The sequence below is a fragment of the Trachurus japonicus genome, chromosome 13 (assembly GCF_045865225.1).
Source record: "Trachurus japonicus isolate A0001 chromosome 13, Traja_1.0".
In the NCBI taxonomy this organism is placed as follows: domain Eukaryota; kingdom Metazoa; phylum Chordata; class Actinopteri; order Carangiformes; family Carangidae; genus Trachurus; species Trachurus japonicus.
Window position 1 is genome coordinate 20,418,615 of NC_140919.1, and position 15,724 is coordinate 20,434,338.

Sequence of the window (15,724 nt, forward strand, 5' to 3'; positions counted from 1 at the left end):
CTTGTCAACATGAAAGATCTAAACAACATCATCTTGGATGACAAGACTACTCTAAAGTCTGTTGAAAAAAACTAACTAACGAGGGTTCAAAGCTCTAATCAGAGCTATAAAATTTATCTTGATGCTGTGATGATTTTAATTAGAAGGGAATTCCCGCTGCCCATGATTACTGAGGCAATAGGGGACTTGGTGTCTTTGAATCCAATGTTTATTCCCTGAGCAAACAAAGGCCAACTATAATGTATTTTTTCAGAAGTTGAAGGAAAATGTTCATGACAACAAACCACAACGACCAAACAAAGGGCCTGTCCCAATATGCACAACTCCATCACACTTATACGCTGGGCACTTGGTGTGCATGTTCATGGACTTAGTGTAGCCTGTCTCCAAGACTAAAGTGCAGCACGCTTGATTTGCATTTTAGCCAAGTTACTGTAATACCGCATCGGAGCGGTATTTGGCTAATAAATCCCACAATGCACCAGGTGGTGAAGTCTGCCATCACCAGGAGCCACAAGCCATGTTTGGGAAATGCCACTGAATAAATTTCAATAAACTGAATTTTGACTTTCTATCTCATAATTATGACTTTTTAATCTCATATTTTTATATTATTTTATCTCATATTTTTCAATTTCAGTTTTGTTGTCTTTAGGCTATTACATCTGTTTTATGACCTGTTATCACATAATTATGAATTCTCTCAATTGATAATAGCCTGAATATTTTGCATCATGCTCTGTTTAACCCCATGTGTTTTTCTTTCTTTCTTTTTTTTTTACTTAGCATTTCAATCTTGTGCATACTTTTGGAGTGGATGAGACTGTGATTCAGCAGCAAACTGTTGCTGTGTGTGTGTGTGTGTGTGTGTGTGTGTGTGTGTGTGTGTCTGACTTGTAGTGTGCACAATGGCACTCAGATGACAGACTGCACTTGTCAAGTATGTACTTAACACATGCTTCCACACCATATGAAAATGTACGTTCCACCAGCAAAACGTCACCAAAGTGTGTGTGCGTAACCAAGCGCACTCAGCCAAGTGTGCGTAACCAAATGGGACGGGGCCTTGCAGTCTCCAGTCAACTCGCCCCCCAGCTGCGGGGCTATCGCGAGAGAGGACGTCGGTTGTCCTGGTAACGATAACCCAACAAACACACAGCTCCTCCATTGAGCTCAGGTACTGGAGCATGCTGTCGGAGAAGAAAACAACAACAAACAAACTCCAAAAACAAGTCGTGAATAATTGAAATATTCCGTGACTGAACAGGACAGTGACAGGTTGTTTCTCCCGTTGTTTCACCACAGACTGCCTGGTAAACTAACGAGAGTGGACGGAGAGTTTTAAAGGTGAGTAACAATAACCATTGTGCAAGTTTACGGTTATGTTGCCGTTATGTCAGTTAGCTTCACGGTTACTAGCTTCACACAGGTACTTCCTGTGTGTCGAATTTACTGTATAATTCCTGAAAGCTTTAGATAATCAGTATCTCGTCTAGTCTTTACATATTTGACTCATTCCTACAGTAAATGCTCTGTGAAAAAATGGCCTCTTGCATTCGTAAATGTTGGCTAATGTTAGCTTAATGTGCGCTTGGTGTTAGCTCACAATTTAAAGAGCGCAAGCAGAAAATTTAGGGTCGCACATATTATTAAAAATAATAACAAATATTCACATTTTCCTTTGTACTCACATGATCCTCACACACATTGATCTGCCACCTGTAATGACAGATACCATATTCTTTGAGTTTCCCCTTACATGTTTCACCAGTGTTGCAAAAAACAAAACAAAACAAACAGAATAACGTCAAATTTACTGGTTGCACACGCTTAAGTAGATGAAAAATGTACATGCACTGTCTCAAATTTTAGGGGCAAAATGTCCCCATTTAAGAACAGTCTGGAGCCCTGTTTAGCCAAAGAAGCCCACGTTTATTCTAGCTAAGGGACAAAAATTGACTAATCTGAGCTGAGTTACAGGTGTAAATAGGAACAAAATAATGTATAATCATTCAATGTTGTTAAAAAATGTCAAATAAAAAGTGTATCCCCCTCTCCAGAAGTCACAGTGTTGAAGCTGTAGCTTTGATGAGCTGCTGCTGTCAGAGAACTAAAAGCTGTACTATGCCACCATTTGTCTGTCATGTCTACACTACAATTTCAGGTCATGGCAGGGAAATCAAAGGTGTGATTAATTATAATGACAATAATCAAGACTGTCCTGCTCAGTTTTCCCTGGTTTTATACATAATGCTTAACTGATGAAGGTTCAATGGGCATTTAAATGCTCTTACTTACACCTGTAATATTCCTGTTGTGACAAATCATAGAAGGTCATACAAGCTGACTTTTCATTTAAATTCAGCTACACTGAGGCGGTCTGGTGGTCAAGAGGTTCATATGGACTTCTTTAGCATATATCAGGGACTATGAGGTTACCCATCTTAAGTTAAACTGAATGGGCGCTAATCACCTCCATGTAATGTCATTTCACTGAGTTGCTAGCAGGTGTGGCTGTCTTGCTATTATAACAATATATTATATCTGCCTTGCTGGCTAATTTCCGTAATTGGGTTTTACTGCTTTAAAGAGTTGCCAGAAATTTGTCAAACGCATAAGTCTGCCAGATACAATTTAAACACACAGGACTGCTTGTTTTAACTGCCTCTTTTACATTTGAGTAAATCTGTCCCTGCTATTTTGCTCATTTCATTGCAGCAGTATTCATTTATGGTGTCGTGTGATTTAGCATTGGCCCAGCATGATAGCCAGTTTTATGCCATTACTGTTGTTTTTTATTGCAGGAGAGACTCTTTGTAAAAAAAAAAAAAAAAAGCACAGCAAAGGACGCTGGAGGAATACCTGAGCCCTCAGAAAGAAGAAGCATGAATTTAAATGACTTTGTGGTGCTTCCTAACAACAAGGCTAAATCCATCAAGCTCAATGCCAGGTAAGATGAGATGAGATCAATGATGTGATTTAAGGCATTTGGTAGAAGCCCATTAGGGTTACTTGGTTGCCATACTATTTCCATCCTGTGCCTATTTAAATTCTGACTGTAGAGTGTATGGGCATTTTACAAGACAGAGTTGCAGGCGAAATAAACCCTGTGACCTGGAATGTGATGGTTCTCTGTGCATTGTATTTGTTATCTTCATAATGTCCAATGCAAAACTCAGTCCAATCTCCGACTGTAGTTTCTCATTTGCCAGCAGGTAATTGACTGAATTGATGCCTAGCTTGGTGGTGCCCTGATCCAGTGACTAATTGATTAAAGTATTGATCAGTCATGGCAACAGGGATCTACTAGTGCAGCAGATGAATTGAACATATTGATGAGAGCTTGGCTGTCCAATTCGATGGAGTAGGTCATTTGTATGATGGATTGTTGATTGATTGATTATATGTGTGTGTGTGTGTGTGTGTGTGTGTGTGTGTGTGTGTGTGTGTGTGTGTGTATGTTGCCATAGAAACTTGCAAGAACTGCAGATGGAGACGATATCCCTCGCCCAGGAGAGCAAAGAGATGGAGGAGAAACTCCAACAGCTGAAACGGAGCATGAGTAAAGAGAAGGAGGAGAGAGGGTGAGTATCAGTATCACAGGTAGTGAACCAGAAAAGGAGGAAACAGAAAAGGAGGGAGGTGAAGAGCAGGAGACAGGGCAAACTTGAGTGGGAAGGGGGGACTGGAAGTACGGCAGTGGAAAGCAGTAGAAGAAGGAGACAGGTTGAGAAAAAATATAGAAGAGGGGATTTAAAATGTGCGGGGTGGGCAGCAGCAGCTGTAACAACACAGAAGGGTGAAATTTGTATTCCTGAATCAAGTTTCACCTTACTGCACTGGTAATTTTACTGCTCCTTGTGTTGTCTGCACTCCATCATGTGGTGTTAGTTTGTTGTGGTTTGACTTGTGTGGGATTTTATTTAGTAAATCCAGCCAGTGCCAGGGCTCTAAGGGTGGATCTGCCCATCTGTCAGTCTATCTGGCTGTCCAGCTCTTGCACCCAGAGCATGATTTTTCAAGAATTACATGATTGATTCCCATGAAAGTGCACTTCCCCTAAACAACATACATAATATTTGATTTAGATGTGCTTATGTTAATATTTTACCATTATTGTGGCCATAGCGACTGTCAGTGTTAGACAGTCAGTGTCACTGTCTGCTTAGAAATTAGTAAATCAGTATTTTCCCACAGAAAATAGAGGAGTGAAAAGTGAAGGATTACAGAAGGTAAAGGGAAGGATTAGACAATTGAAAGAAAAAGAAAACCATTGTCTATACAGCAGACTTACTTTTTTGTTTTGTTTTGCAAGTTTTGCATTTACGCATTTATTGAAGTGACAGTGTGATACAGTAGAAACAGGAAAGTTGGTTAGAGAATGAGGAGATGACAAACAGCAGGTCATGGGGTGGATTTCGAACCCGACCACTGCAGGAAGGACTAAACCTGGTGGTGCACACTCTACCAGGTGAACCACCAAGGCATCCTGTACAGCAAACTCTCTATGCAGTCCAGACTGTCACAGCTAAACAGTGAGGGAACAGATCAGGTGACTAATGGAGAGATTGGATATTGTCAGAGGGACAGAGAAGGTGAGAAAAGAAAAAAACAGTAATAGATAGAGAGAGATGGAGGAGGAGAATAAATGACAGAGAGAGTGAGGTCAATGACTTCTCTACCTGTAAAGGTCAAAGTAAGGAAAAAAGGGAGCAGTCGGAGAATTGAAAAAGCCACTCATAGATAAAGTATGTAGTTGACTATTCTAAAGGTCAGTGGAGCCCTATAGACACTTGGTCTGCGCAACTTGTACTCTACATTACTCTTATTTTCCATTCACCGGAATCAGTGGCCAACAATGTCACCAAGGAAATGAAAGACAACAATAGTAAGACTTTTTAAACACAGGTAGACGACATAAGAATAGGCAACAGCAAAATGAAGGAGTAAAAATCAGTGAACTGTAGAGATGGAAAGCATTTAACAAATACAAAAACATGAAAGGTATTGACCAAAGAATTAATTTTTAGTTTTAATTTCCTTTTTTCCCAATCATAATCACTCTGCAAATTGCATGTGCACACTGTATTCTTCTTGACATTATTTTGTTCAGCTCATGTAATACAATCTTTTTAAACAGTCTTACATTTCTTTGTCATGTGCAGGATATTTAATGTCACAGCTCTTCGGAGTAATTGCAGGAAGACTTTCCACTGATACTTTGAAAGTTACAGTTCAGCCCAGGTATCTGTGCTGTTCCAAAGAGTTTGTCTTTGCAACAGATGAACTGTATGTTATATCGAAGATGCAGTTCAATAAGAAAATCACAAGCAGCCGACCTTCACTTGTCTGTGATCTGAAAAAAGGAAGACAAAAACAGTAGCAAGAGGTGCCTTTGTGACTTGATCTGATCTTGGAAATTACAATTTCTGTGAGATTTTGCATTTTGATCCGATGTAGATCCACATTTATAATGAAATAATGAATTAAGATGAAATACAAATTCGTTCCCATCTGAGGAGAATTCCTATTCAAGTAAGTCTCGGCTGAACTTGATGAGATCGTAGGAACACGCCATGATCACATTAGTTTGGAGGTAGCTTTATTTTCCTCTTTTAAAAGTCAGATCTGCACATAATGAACTGCTTCACTGTGCAAATTGATTATATGCATCTGCTGAAACTTTTCTGGTAGTCCCAAACATTTCATTCTATTTCCCCTCTATCACTGTTTTGTCAATGTTTTGTCTCTTATCCAGGGTGATGATCAACAGTGGGCAGAATGCAAAAAGGCATTTATTTTAGTGATAAACACTGTTACAGAGTTTTGCAGATAGATGTAGATGTATATAAGTGATGAACTGGCTGTCAGAAGACCACATCTGTTGAAACTGCACACACTGTGGGCTGCACACACGAGCACAGACACACACACAGAAACACATGCTTTCACATATTTGTATTGGCCCATTACTGTGTGTACAAGACTATTAAAATGGTAAAAATCATATATGCACATCTTCACATTAATTTAAAATGGTTTGGATAGCTTACTCTCCCCCTCTCTCTGTCTCTGTCTCTCTCTCTCTCACACACACACACACACAAACACTAGCATTTATTTTCTCTCCCTATTTCATTACAGAGTACGTACCTTCCATTATCCAACAAATTCAGATTGAGGGGCATCCCAGCCTGTGCGAGCAGGAAATTAATTTGCAGAATGAAAACAAACACTGGTTATTAATGTGATTGTTTTATTCTCCATTCCCAGTTCACCTCATTTCATCTCATTTCATCTCATTTCATTAATAACTCAGAGATGTGTTACCCAATGTGAAGTTATGGAGAACAGTGTAATAGGGCCGTATATCACAATATATGACCACATAACTCAGAGACAGCTTTAGGGAGAAGCAGAGTACATATATTACACACAGACTTCAAGACTTCAAGTAGTAACAGCCAGAAAAGGGTACACACACACACGCACACACATGCACACAAACACACATTTACAGGCAGCACAGCTAATTACAGTATTGGTGATTTAGAGCTGAGGTATGATGAGAGGAACTCTTTCCACATGAGGCATTTGTACTGTACTGGATCAAACTCACACATTACCACAAACAAACACACTGTAGATTACAGTATATTTGTGCGTTAATGTATCTGATGTTTTGGAGATAGGTGTGTGTGTATAGATATCCTTGTATATGAACACTTTGTTTCTCAGTGGAGGCCAATCCCTGATTAAGAAGCCATACATAAGCACTGGTTGAGGGCTGTCTTGTTCAGGCTGCCGCTGCACAGACGATAAGCACATAAACACAGCATTACCTGTCACACTGAAATACGCTCCACCAGCCCCAAGATATGACAACATATGTGCCGCTGCCGGTGTGTGTATTTTTGATACAAGACCTCCATAAATAATGGCATTTGTGTTTGCACAAGTTCCTTGAACACCTTGCAGGCTACAATGGGGACTGAAGTTTTTTTTTTTTTAGTAATACAGTATAATCTTTGACAAGCTTGAGAAATATGTTACTTTTGTGTGTGAGCCAGCTTGAGACAATATACCAGGAATTTGTGTACATGCACAAGGGAGTATAGGAGAAAGATTTAGCTGGCTCAGCTACAAAGTCCAAACAGATGAAATTGTGAATTCTGTGTGATGTGGAGGGGCGGAAAATGATGATGGCAAAAAATATATACAGTATTTTTAATTTTCAAAATCTTGCTTTGCTTTGTAGAAGAGAAAATTAGTTGACATTTCTTTTCAGATCAGCCATTGTTGATTAGTAACGCTCTGGTGATGTGTTTTCATGTGCAGTGGTGTCACTCATCAGTCTTGACTGAGCAGAGCTGTTGTCAAGGAGAGCGTACTGTGGTAGGGCATCACCTATTTTCACTTCTAGTGCGACTACTGGGTGCAGATGAAAATGGGAACATCATTCACAGCAAGTCCTTTGAATCAGTTGACATGGATCAGGTAATTGGTAAAGCTACTGCTTTTCAGGTTTCGTACACTGCCGTATTTTTAATCAGTTTTTGTTGTATATTTGCTGTCTGTTAGAAGAGGATGGAAGGTAGAGGAAAAGTTTGTAGGAGATGTGGTGAAGCTGAAACACACAAACTTGGACTGAAGAGGAGCAGTCAAGGAGTAAATTACATTATTGGATACTAAGAATAAAGAGATACACATGTTCTGTCAGGCTGTTACGATTGGACCTCACATTAATGTAGCTGCACTTCCGTCCTGTCTTTTATCTGAAAGCTGTGTGTAGCGATGCAGCAGTCCTTTAGATGTGTATCCCAGCTCAACATTTTGAATCAATTAATTAGTACACCTCTAATGAAATAGGGGAAACACTTTCTCATCAGTTTCCTTCTCATTGACATGGGAAGAAGCAGACAGGGCTAGGGGGTTTGGTGGTTAATCAGGTGTTCTGGTGTATAATGTAACCTGGATTTTCTCAAAGCTTTCTTAGTTACCTGTCTCCAGCTCATAGGAACATGCGACTGTTATCTTTGGAAAAACCTTCCTGTAGCTCTTCAAGCTGTAGTTATGCCTGCCCGTCTCTTAGATTGCAGAGCTCCCACAGTAGATGAATTGTTCATCTTTGTCTCAGAGTTGCGATGCGCTCGCACCCTCTAATGTACGCACCCAAAGAATAGGCGAACAAATTCAGTTTGCTGAGAGGAGGTGCGGTATAATCAGTTTGTGAAGTGTGCACAGGCGATAATAAAGCCAGACCGGCAGCTTGGGGCAAACGCAGTACATCATTCTCTGTTTTGGCCCGCTGAGCCACAGATTTAATGTAGCTTTGTCTTTAGGCCTACATGGCTTACAGACACTAGCTCTAGCCTTATCTCAAAATACAGTTGAGGTTCTCGTTTTCTTGCTTCCTTTGCTTTTTCTTTTATTTCTTTATTCCTATTTTTGTCTTTACTGCATGTGTAGTTGTCTGATTTATCTACAATTTCTTTTGGCTCCTTCTGGCACCTGTTTCAGTCTGTGATCTGACACTGACACAGCTTACAGTACTGGACTGAAATGTGTGTTTCTAAACCTGTTTTCCTTTTGGTAAGTTTCTTTCCTATTTGAACCACTTTTTGACCAGATAGGCAATTGAAAGATGACAATTATTTTGGCATTTCGACTTTAAAGTGTGTGTGCACATGTATGTGCAGGACACATATGTTGTTAGTTCTCGCTTTGGGTGACAGTGGTGATACAGTAGTTGTGTGGGTGATTGAGTGACTGTCCTTGTGTTTGTTTGCCAGGTTTCATTGCAGTATATCTGTGCATCATTCAGAAGTGTAAGCTTGCACTAAGCTGATGTGAAACATTGCTCATCGTGTTTCTCCTGCTCTGAATTTGATGAAGAATGACGAGGTGACATTTGGTGTTGTGATGTTTGTTTCCAATATGCAAGTTGCGACACGGAAGTTGTCATCTGCTATCCATCCACTAGGCAGTGAAAGGTGCATAGCAATGTGCAAAAGTAGTGTGTGAATATGTATGTGTGTCTGTTTTTTTTCTGTGTAACAGGTGTAGTCAGGGCATTGTGTGTTATTCTCACCGCACTCTCTCTCTCTCTCTCTCTCTCTCTCTCTCTCTCTCTCTCTCACACACACACACACACACACACACACACACACATATACACACACACATCTACACACACACATGCAGGGTTAACCTTTAATGTTCATTATAAGTGTTAGAAAAGAGCTGGTTGAACTGATTAAAGTTTTCAGTACTCATCCAGTGCTATAGGTTTTGATATAAATGTGTGTGTGTGTGTGTGTGTGTGCGTGTGTGCGTGTGTGCGTGTGTGCGTGTGTGCGTGTGTGCGTGTGTGCGTGTGTGCGTGTGTGCGTGTGTGCGTGTGTGTGTGTGTGTGTGTGTGTATTTCTGTGATTGTAAATAGGAGAAAGAACGAATATGGAGTTTTTCTGTATTTCTACGTTTCTAAACTTTAAGCCATTATTATTGTGAAGTGTTTGTTTACTCACTCGTATACAGTGTGTGTTGATTAGATAATGGGATCTTTGCTAATGCAAAGTCCACAGAGACGGACAAACAGACACACGCGCTTTATCTCTCCAGGTTGCTTGTCCTGAGGGGACACCCTGTCATCCTGCACCGACAGGGGTTTGCCTCAACTGTCTCCCCTAGCGACAGTCCAGTTGCCAAGGTGATGTCGCCAGGGTGATTACCTGACGCCCACCCTCAGTGTCAGCACAGCACAGCAATGGTGTCAGGGGTGTTGGCAACACTTGGCATCACATATACACACACATACCCAGATACGCAGAGACACACTCACATGCACACATAGCGTCTGACTTCCTGCGCCTTGACAGGCTGCCAGCTCAATCCAAAATAAACTTCTTTCAAAGACAGCCAGACATCACAATAGCATAAATAGCATAAATAATTCAACAACATGAGCATGAATAACTCCTGTCTAAATGAGGATTCCTCTCCACTTCTTCATTTTCTGCAACTGACAGGCACATCCTCCATGATTGTATGTGTACATGCACACATTTGCGTGCACATTTGCATTATGTTCTTGTATTTGATTCTGCATCTATGTCTCTATGTATTCATGTTTGAGTAGGTATAATTCCTGTAACCTCTCACGTTCTGTTGTGTGACGCTCAATAGACCTCCATTATCTACAGTATACAGTTTAAGTTGGCCCAAGTCTTGTGTGTGTGCAAGGGTGAGTCGCAAAGTGCTTTCCCCTGCTTAACAACACAAGCACCATGTTGTGATAGATGAAACTTACTGCTTTCATGGACGTAGGCTGAGTAAGTTAGGATTTAGTCATGACATACTGTTACACCTTTCTCGTGCTGATCATTTTTTCCTTCCATTGACATTCCTTCCTTCTCTACTGGGATCTGTTATTCAACCTTCACCTTATGGGAAATGCAGGATGCTTGCATCTTAGTTGTTGGTCATTCTTCCAAGTTTAATACAGTTTGAGAATGATTTTGTTCTGGTTTTCACAATGTTGACATGTAAAAACAATTGTGTCTCCTCCATCCACTATGCTTTATATGCTGTATAAACTATGGTATGTGAACGGTAAGGCTGAAACTTTTGGGAACTCGTCTCAGAAAATGACAAAAAAATGTCTATATTTGGATGTATGTCATGCATGAAATAGAAAAACAAGGACTGAAACAGATCTGAACACATTTTATTCTATTTTAGAAACTGTAACTGATAATGTAGATGAGTTTCACAGGGATTGTATTTCATAACTGTTGAATTTCAATTACCAAAGCAAAACACCGTCTCCTTTTGTCTGCTTAGGCATTCAGGAGGGATTAGATGGAAGGCTGGACAATGTGGCTCTTTAACCAGCAATGCTCTAACAAACAGCGCCAAGAAGAGCAAAGAGAACAGACTCCAAAAGGTACAAGAGAAATGCAGAAATTATCCGTGTATAATGTGTTCACTTTGCCTGTGTATATAAGCCAACAACTCTGTTTGTGTGGTCAATTAAAATCTGTTTATTTAGGATGATGGTTATATTTTTAACTTTGCTTATATACATGTGCGTAGGTGCTCATTACCACTTGACACTCACTTTCAGTAATTGTTCTCAAACCTTTTCCATACACTTTGAGAAGTTTTTTCTAAGAATTACCTGCAGTGTAATAGATATCACCAAATTCTTGTTTTGATGAAGGTTGTAGATAGAAAACCTAAACATACATCACTCCTTCAGGGCACTGTGTATTACTTGAGATAAGATTGCACTTTGCACCTCAACATATGGAAGAACCCTATGAAGCAAGTTTTTATAACTCCTTGCTGGCGGTAGTCACGGCCAGAGGCACTGTGATTTTGGGTTATTCATATGCTCATCTGTCCCATTCTTGTGAACGCAATATCTCAATAATGGCTTGAGGAAGTTTATTAAAAATCTGATTAGATTTTGGAGGTCAAAGGTGAAAGACAAGGTCACGATGAGCTCCCAAAAAATGGTGTTGGACTTGTAATTGCAATATCTTGGGAACTCTTCAGGAGAACTGCTTCAATATTCGGCACAAATGTCCATTTGCACTCAAGAATGAACTGATTAGATTTTGGTGGTTAATGGTCAAAGGTCAAGGTCCTAACAGAACACGTTTTTGGCCTCATGGATGTGATAACCTAAAAAATGCCTTGAGGGTTTTTTTTTTTTATATTCTTCATTCATTTGGACTAGATGAAGTGATTAGAGTCTTGTGAATGCAATATCACGAATGCCCCGGGGGGAATTTCTTTATATGCAGCAAAAATACTCACTTAGAGGCAAGGATGAACCGATTAGAATGTCAAATGGTGAAGGTCACTGTGACCTCACAAGAAACCTTTTTAGCCATAACTTCAGAGCTGTTATTCAGGAAGGGAAGTTATGACCAAACTTCGTGAAATTTGCCTCGCTGGCAGAGGCAAACACATGAAACTGTAAATCTATGTGTATTCATGTTTATTCACATGTATTCATGTTGTTTGTTTTTATATTAAAAAAGGAAATAATATGTAAAAAAAAAAAAAAAAGGGAAAATAATATATTAGTGGGGCCCACAAATCTTATGGGCCAAGTTTTCTCACACCTGTGTACACAAAAAACAGAAACAAAAAAAGCCAGTGCAAGAGTTTTTGAAATGTGAGAGCTTACACAGCTGCCACCACTGATTTGTTTCTGCCTGTCTCCTCAACAGCTGTCAGCAGGAAAGATGAAGATCCGAGTGCTAAAGGATGAATCGCTGTCAGGTCAGTTGCTTACAATCACAACCAAAGCTTAAACTGTGGGTTACCTGTACCAGATAGACTGCACGTAGATGGCTGTTCAGACACTGTTTGTCCTCGATGCACGACTGTGAAATCCTCCCCTCCACATTGAATTTCAAGTTCCTCTACAGAGCACCACGCTGAGAACTAGTAGCAGTTCAGTGTCTTGCCCACAATAACTTCAGTAGGTAAAACACAACTTAATCACAACCAGTAGCACACCCTGGTATTGCCTTCATGTACTCTATGGCAATAAGCCAGCATGTTTCAAAATGTGATCGTACTATGTAAAGAACAACAGTTAAAGCATTTATAGTTATTTGATATACATACATTTGATAACAGTGGATGGAAATCCCATCTTGAGCTGCAAACATGTTAAATGGTAATGCTTTTCCACAAAAAAAGAGTGCTGCATTGCTACTGCATTTTTTGAGACATTATGATGACATTCAAATGCCTTTGGATGCCAGATATATGAAATAAAATCCCCTTTAACCACAGTGCACTTGCTCTTTTTAGCCTTGCCTCAGCCACCGCCTCCACCTCCACCCGCTGGCATTGGTGTCCGGACAACAAGGAAAAACAGGCTCAGGGGAGCGATCTGTGGACAGTGTGAAGTCAAGACTGCCGGACTAGTATGCACACAAACACACATAGACACACACACAAACAACACTTCATGGCTGAAATTCTTATAACTAATGTTGATGCTTTTCATCTGACAAAGTAATACCGTACACCTCAGCTGGTGCGTTCTTTTGCCGTATTTTCATCAGCTCAACTCAAAGATAAAATGTTTGAAGGGTGTTTGTAAATCATACCTCACACTGGTACTTGCGTGCACACACACACACACACACACACAAGCATTTGCACACATCACAAGTCAAATAACTTAACTTACACTCATTAACTAAAATGCTGAGTCTTTTACTTTGTGTTTTTCTCTCTTTCTCTCCCTTTTTTTTTTCTTCCTGTCCATCACTGTCCATCTGTTCATCTGTTCCTCTGCCCTATGTCTCTTCCTATATTTCCTATTCTTTCTAAACTTCCTCCTGCATCAGCTGTTATCTCCCTTTCTCATCGAGGTGCCTGCTGTCTCCCATCCTACTTGCCTCTTTCTCTTTGCATTATGTGCTTATCTGTCCTTTTCTCTATCTCACACTTTAACACCTTGCTGTCGCCCTGCCTACCTCTCTCTTTTCCCTCCTGCCATATCCCTGCCTGCCGGCCTCTTTTTACACCCTGTCCATCATGTTTGCCTGTCTTTTTCTCTCCCCTCCCCATCTCTGTCTCTCTGTGGCTCTGCTGTCCAATCTGTTGGCCTATCCGTGTGTTTGTGTTTGCACTGATAACAGTTTAGCTGGATCCATCCATCGATACTTGAGACCTCTGAGGGCACCATTGTTTATTGTTTCTCACTCTTCATCCACTACTGCTCAGGAGGAGGGAAAGTGGCCTGCAACTGTATGTGCGAACAAGAGGGAGAGAGACAGAAATGAAAAGCCTGAGTGTGTGTGTGAAGTGAACTATGGCATACTGAGCTGAGTAATGCATGCTTGATGACCAGTCACTCCCACATCCCTGCCTTCTAAATCCTCAGCTACTCGTGTGTAATTCCTATCCTATGTCCAACTGCGAAGCCAGCAGAGTTTAGTGTTGAATAGCTGATGCTTCTGAGAGACAGCGAGACAGAGAAAAAGAGAAATGGGTGAGAGACAGAGATTGATAGATATAATGAAGGACAGGGAGGAACTGAACTGATTCAGCTGACAGCCACCGTTTTCTGCCACTTTGTTTTGGTATAAGTTATTTTAAGTGCAACACACACACTGTGTTAAAATCTAACATGGCAGTTTGCTTGGAAATGCATTTGATTATGATTATGCTGAATTGTCCAGTGGAGTGCCCAGGGCCCTTGGCCACATATTGATGGGTTTAATGCCTATAGTTGTTCCAGGCAAACACATAGCTTAAGTTTGCACGCAAATACACACAAACCCTCACACTCACACATTTTGGATAGCCCTTGTGCCCTGTAATGAATGACTGTCTCTGCCATTATGTCTAGAACTGCACTTAACACACAAGCACACACACACACACAAACACACAATCAAATACACATCTGGGCTTGTTTTAAACCATGACTCTATCAAGACCACGTGTGCACAACATGCACTGCAAGCCTAGCTTTGTGCGTTGTTTCAGAGTCATCCAGGCAAAAAAAAGGACCTCATTTCTGTGCCACAGGAGAGCTCAGTGATGTGCCGCTTGCAGTCTGATAGGGATGCCTAGTCCCAGGGGTTTGGCTGTAATTTATCCTCTGGCCTGGGAGGGGAAATGAGGCCCTGCTTTATGGGACCATTAAAAGGCAATGTTGCAGCTGTACACTTGCACCCACACACACACACACACACACACACACACACACACACACACATGCATATATACAGTATATGAGGAAACAAATTGACGCATTGTTACTAATGTGCTAATTCATAATAAACAACCAAAAGGGGAAGAAGATGAGATGGCATGGTTAAAAAAACAATTAATTGGTGAATCAGCTGGTAGAAATGCACACTGTAAGACTTCTGTTGATCCATTATAAAGTCATCGATGCATAAACAGGTGAATACAGAGAGAATGAGAAACAGAGAAAAGGATCGACAGGGAAAGTTCCAAGTCATTAGAAGCAGAAATATATCATAGTGCTGCTAAAATAGACAAATAGCATTTCTACTGTTACTTCAAAGAGCAGACTAAACTATCCTTTCTGAATTTGACATGGTTCTGATGATGAAACCATTTGCCATAACAAAAATAAACCTGCATGCCAAATGAAGGGAACCAAACAAATAAATGACTGTTTATTTACGGTTTGTTGTTTTTTGAATTTTTCAGACGCCTCGGCCCCCCCACCCCCACCCCCACCATCCCTTCCCTGTATCCTGCCTCTCATTTGCTATTTCCACTCCTCCTAGCGTTGCCTGTGTTCTCCGTCCGGCCGGTCCAGGCCTGTCTCCCCAACCTGCTGATGCAAGGACTTTAATATAACTGGATTCTCACAGAAAGAAATGATAATGACCTCCCTTAAGATGCATACACTCACTCGCTCACCCACACAACATACACACACGTATATGTGCACACTGGCACTCCTCTTGCTCTCTCTGACACACACTCAAACGCACACTCAAGATGCACATACACACTCCTTGCAGCATCCTGCCAGAGAATCCATTTCAATATTCATCCGTCCTGTCAAACTTGTTTGGCAAAGTTGAGGTTAGAGGAGAGGAAGTGATACCCAGCTTTAGGTTTAAATCTTTAACAAGTCCGACTAAAGGCTGTGCTTGTCAGTACAGGGAGTTACATGCCTGGGGGACACGCACAAAGAGTGGCA

The 15,724-nt window shown here is 40.8% G+C and overlaps 1 protein-coding gene across 1 annotated transcript in view; it reads left to right on the forward strand.

The window, feature by feature from the left end:
- The first annotated feature begins 1,212 nt into the window (after positions 1-1,212).
- zbbx (zinc finger, B-box domain containing) overlaps positions 1,213-15,724 on the forward strand; it is a 50,922-nt gene continuing 36,410 nt past the window's right edge. Inside the window, exons 1-6 of the mRNA XM_085796667.1 lie at positions 1,213-1,347; positions 2,805-2,950; positions 3,471-3,584; positions 10,843-10,945; positions 12,243-12,294; positions 12,835-12,950. Coding sequence (XP_085652793.1) covers positions 2,886-2,950; positions 3,471-3,584; positions 10,843-10,945; positions 12,243-12,294; positions 12,835-12,950 — 450 coding nt within the window. The 5' untranslated portion in view covers positions 1,213-1,347; positions 2,805-2,885. The remainder of the gene's footprint in view (positions 1,348-2,804; positions 2,951-3,470; positions 3,585-10,842; positions 10,946-12,242; positions 12,295-12,834; positions 12,951-15,724) is intronic.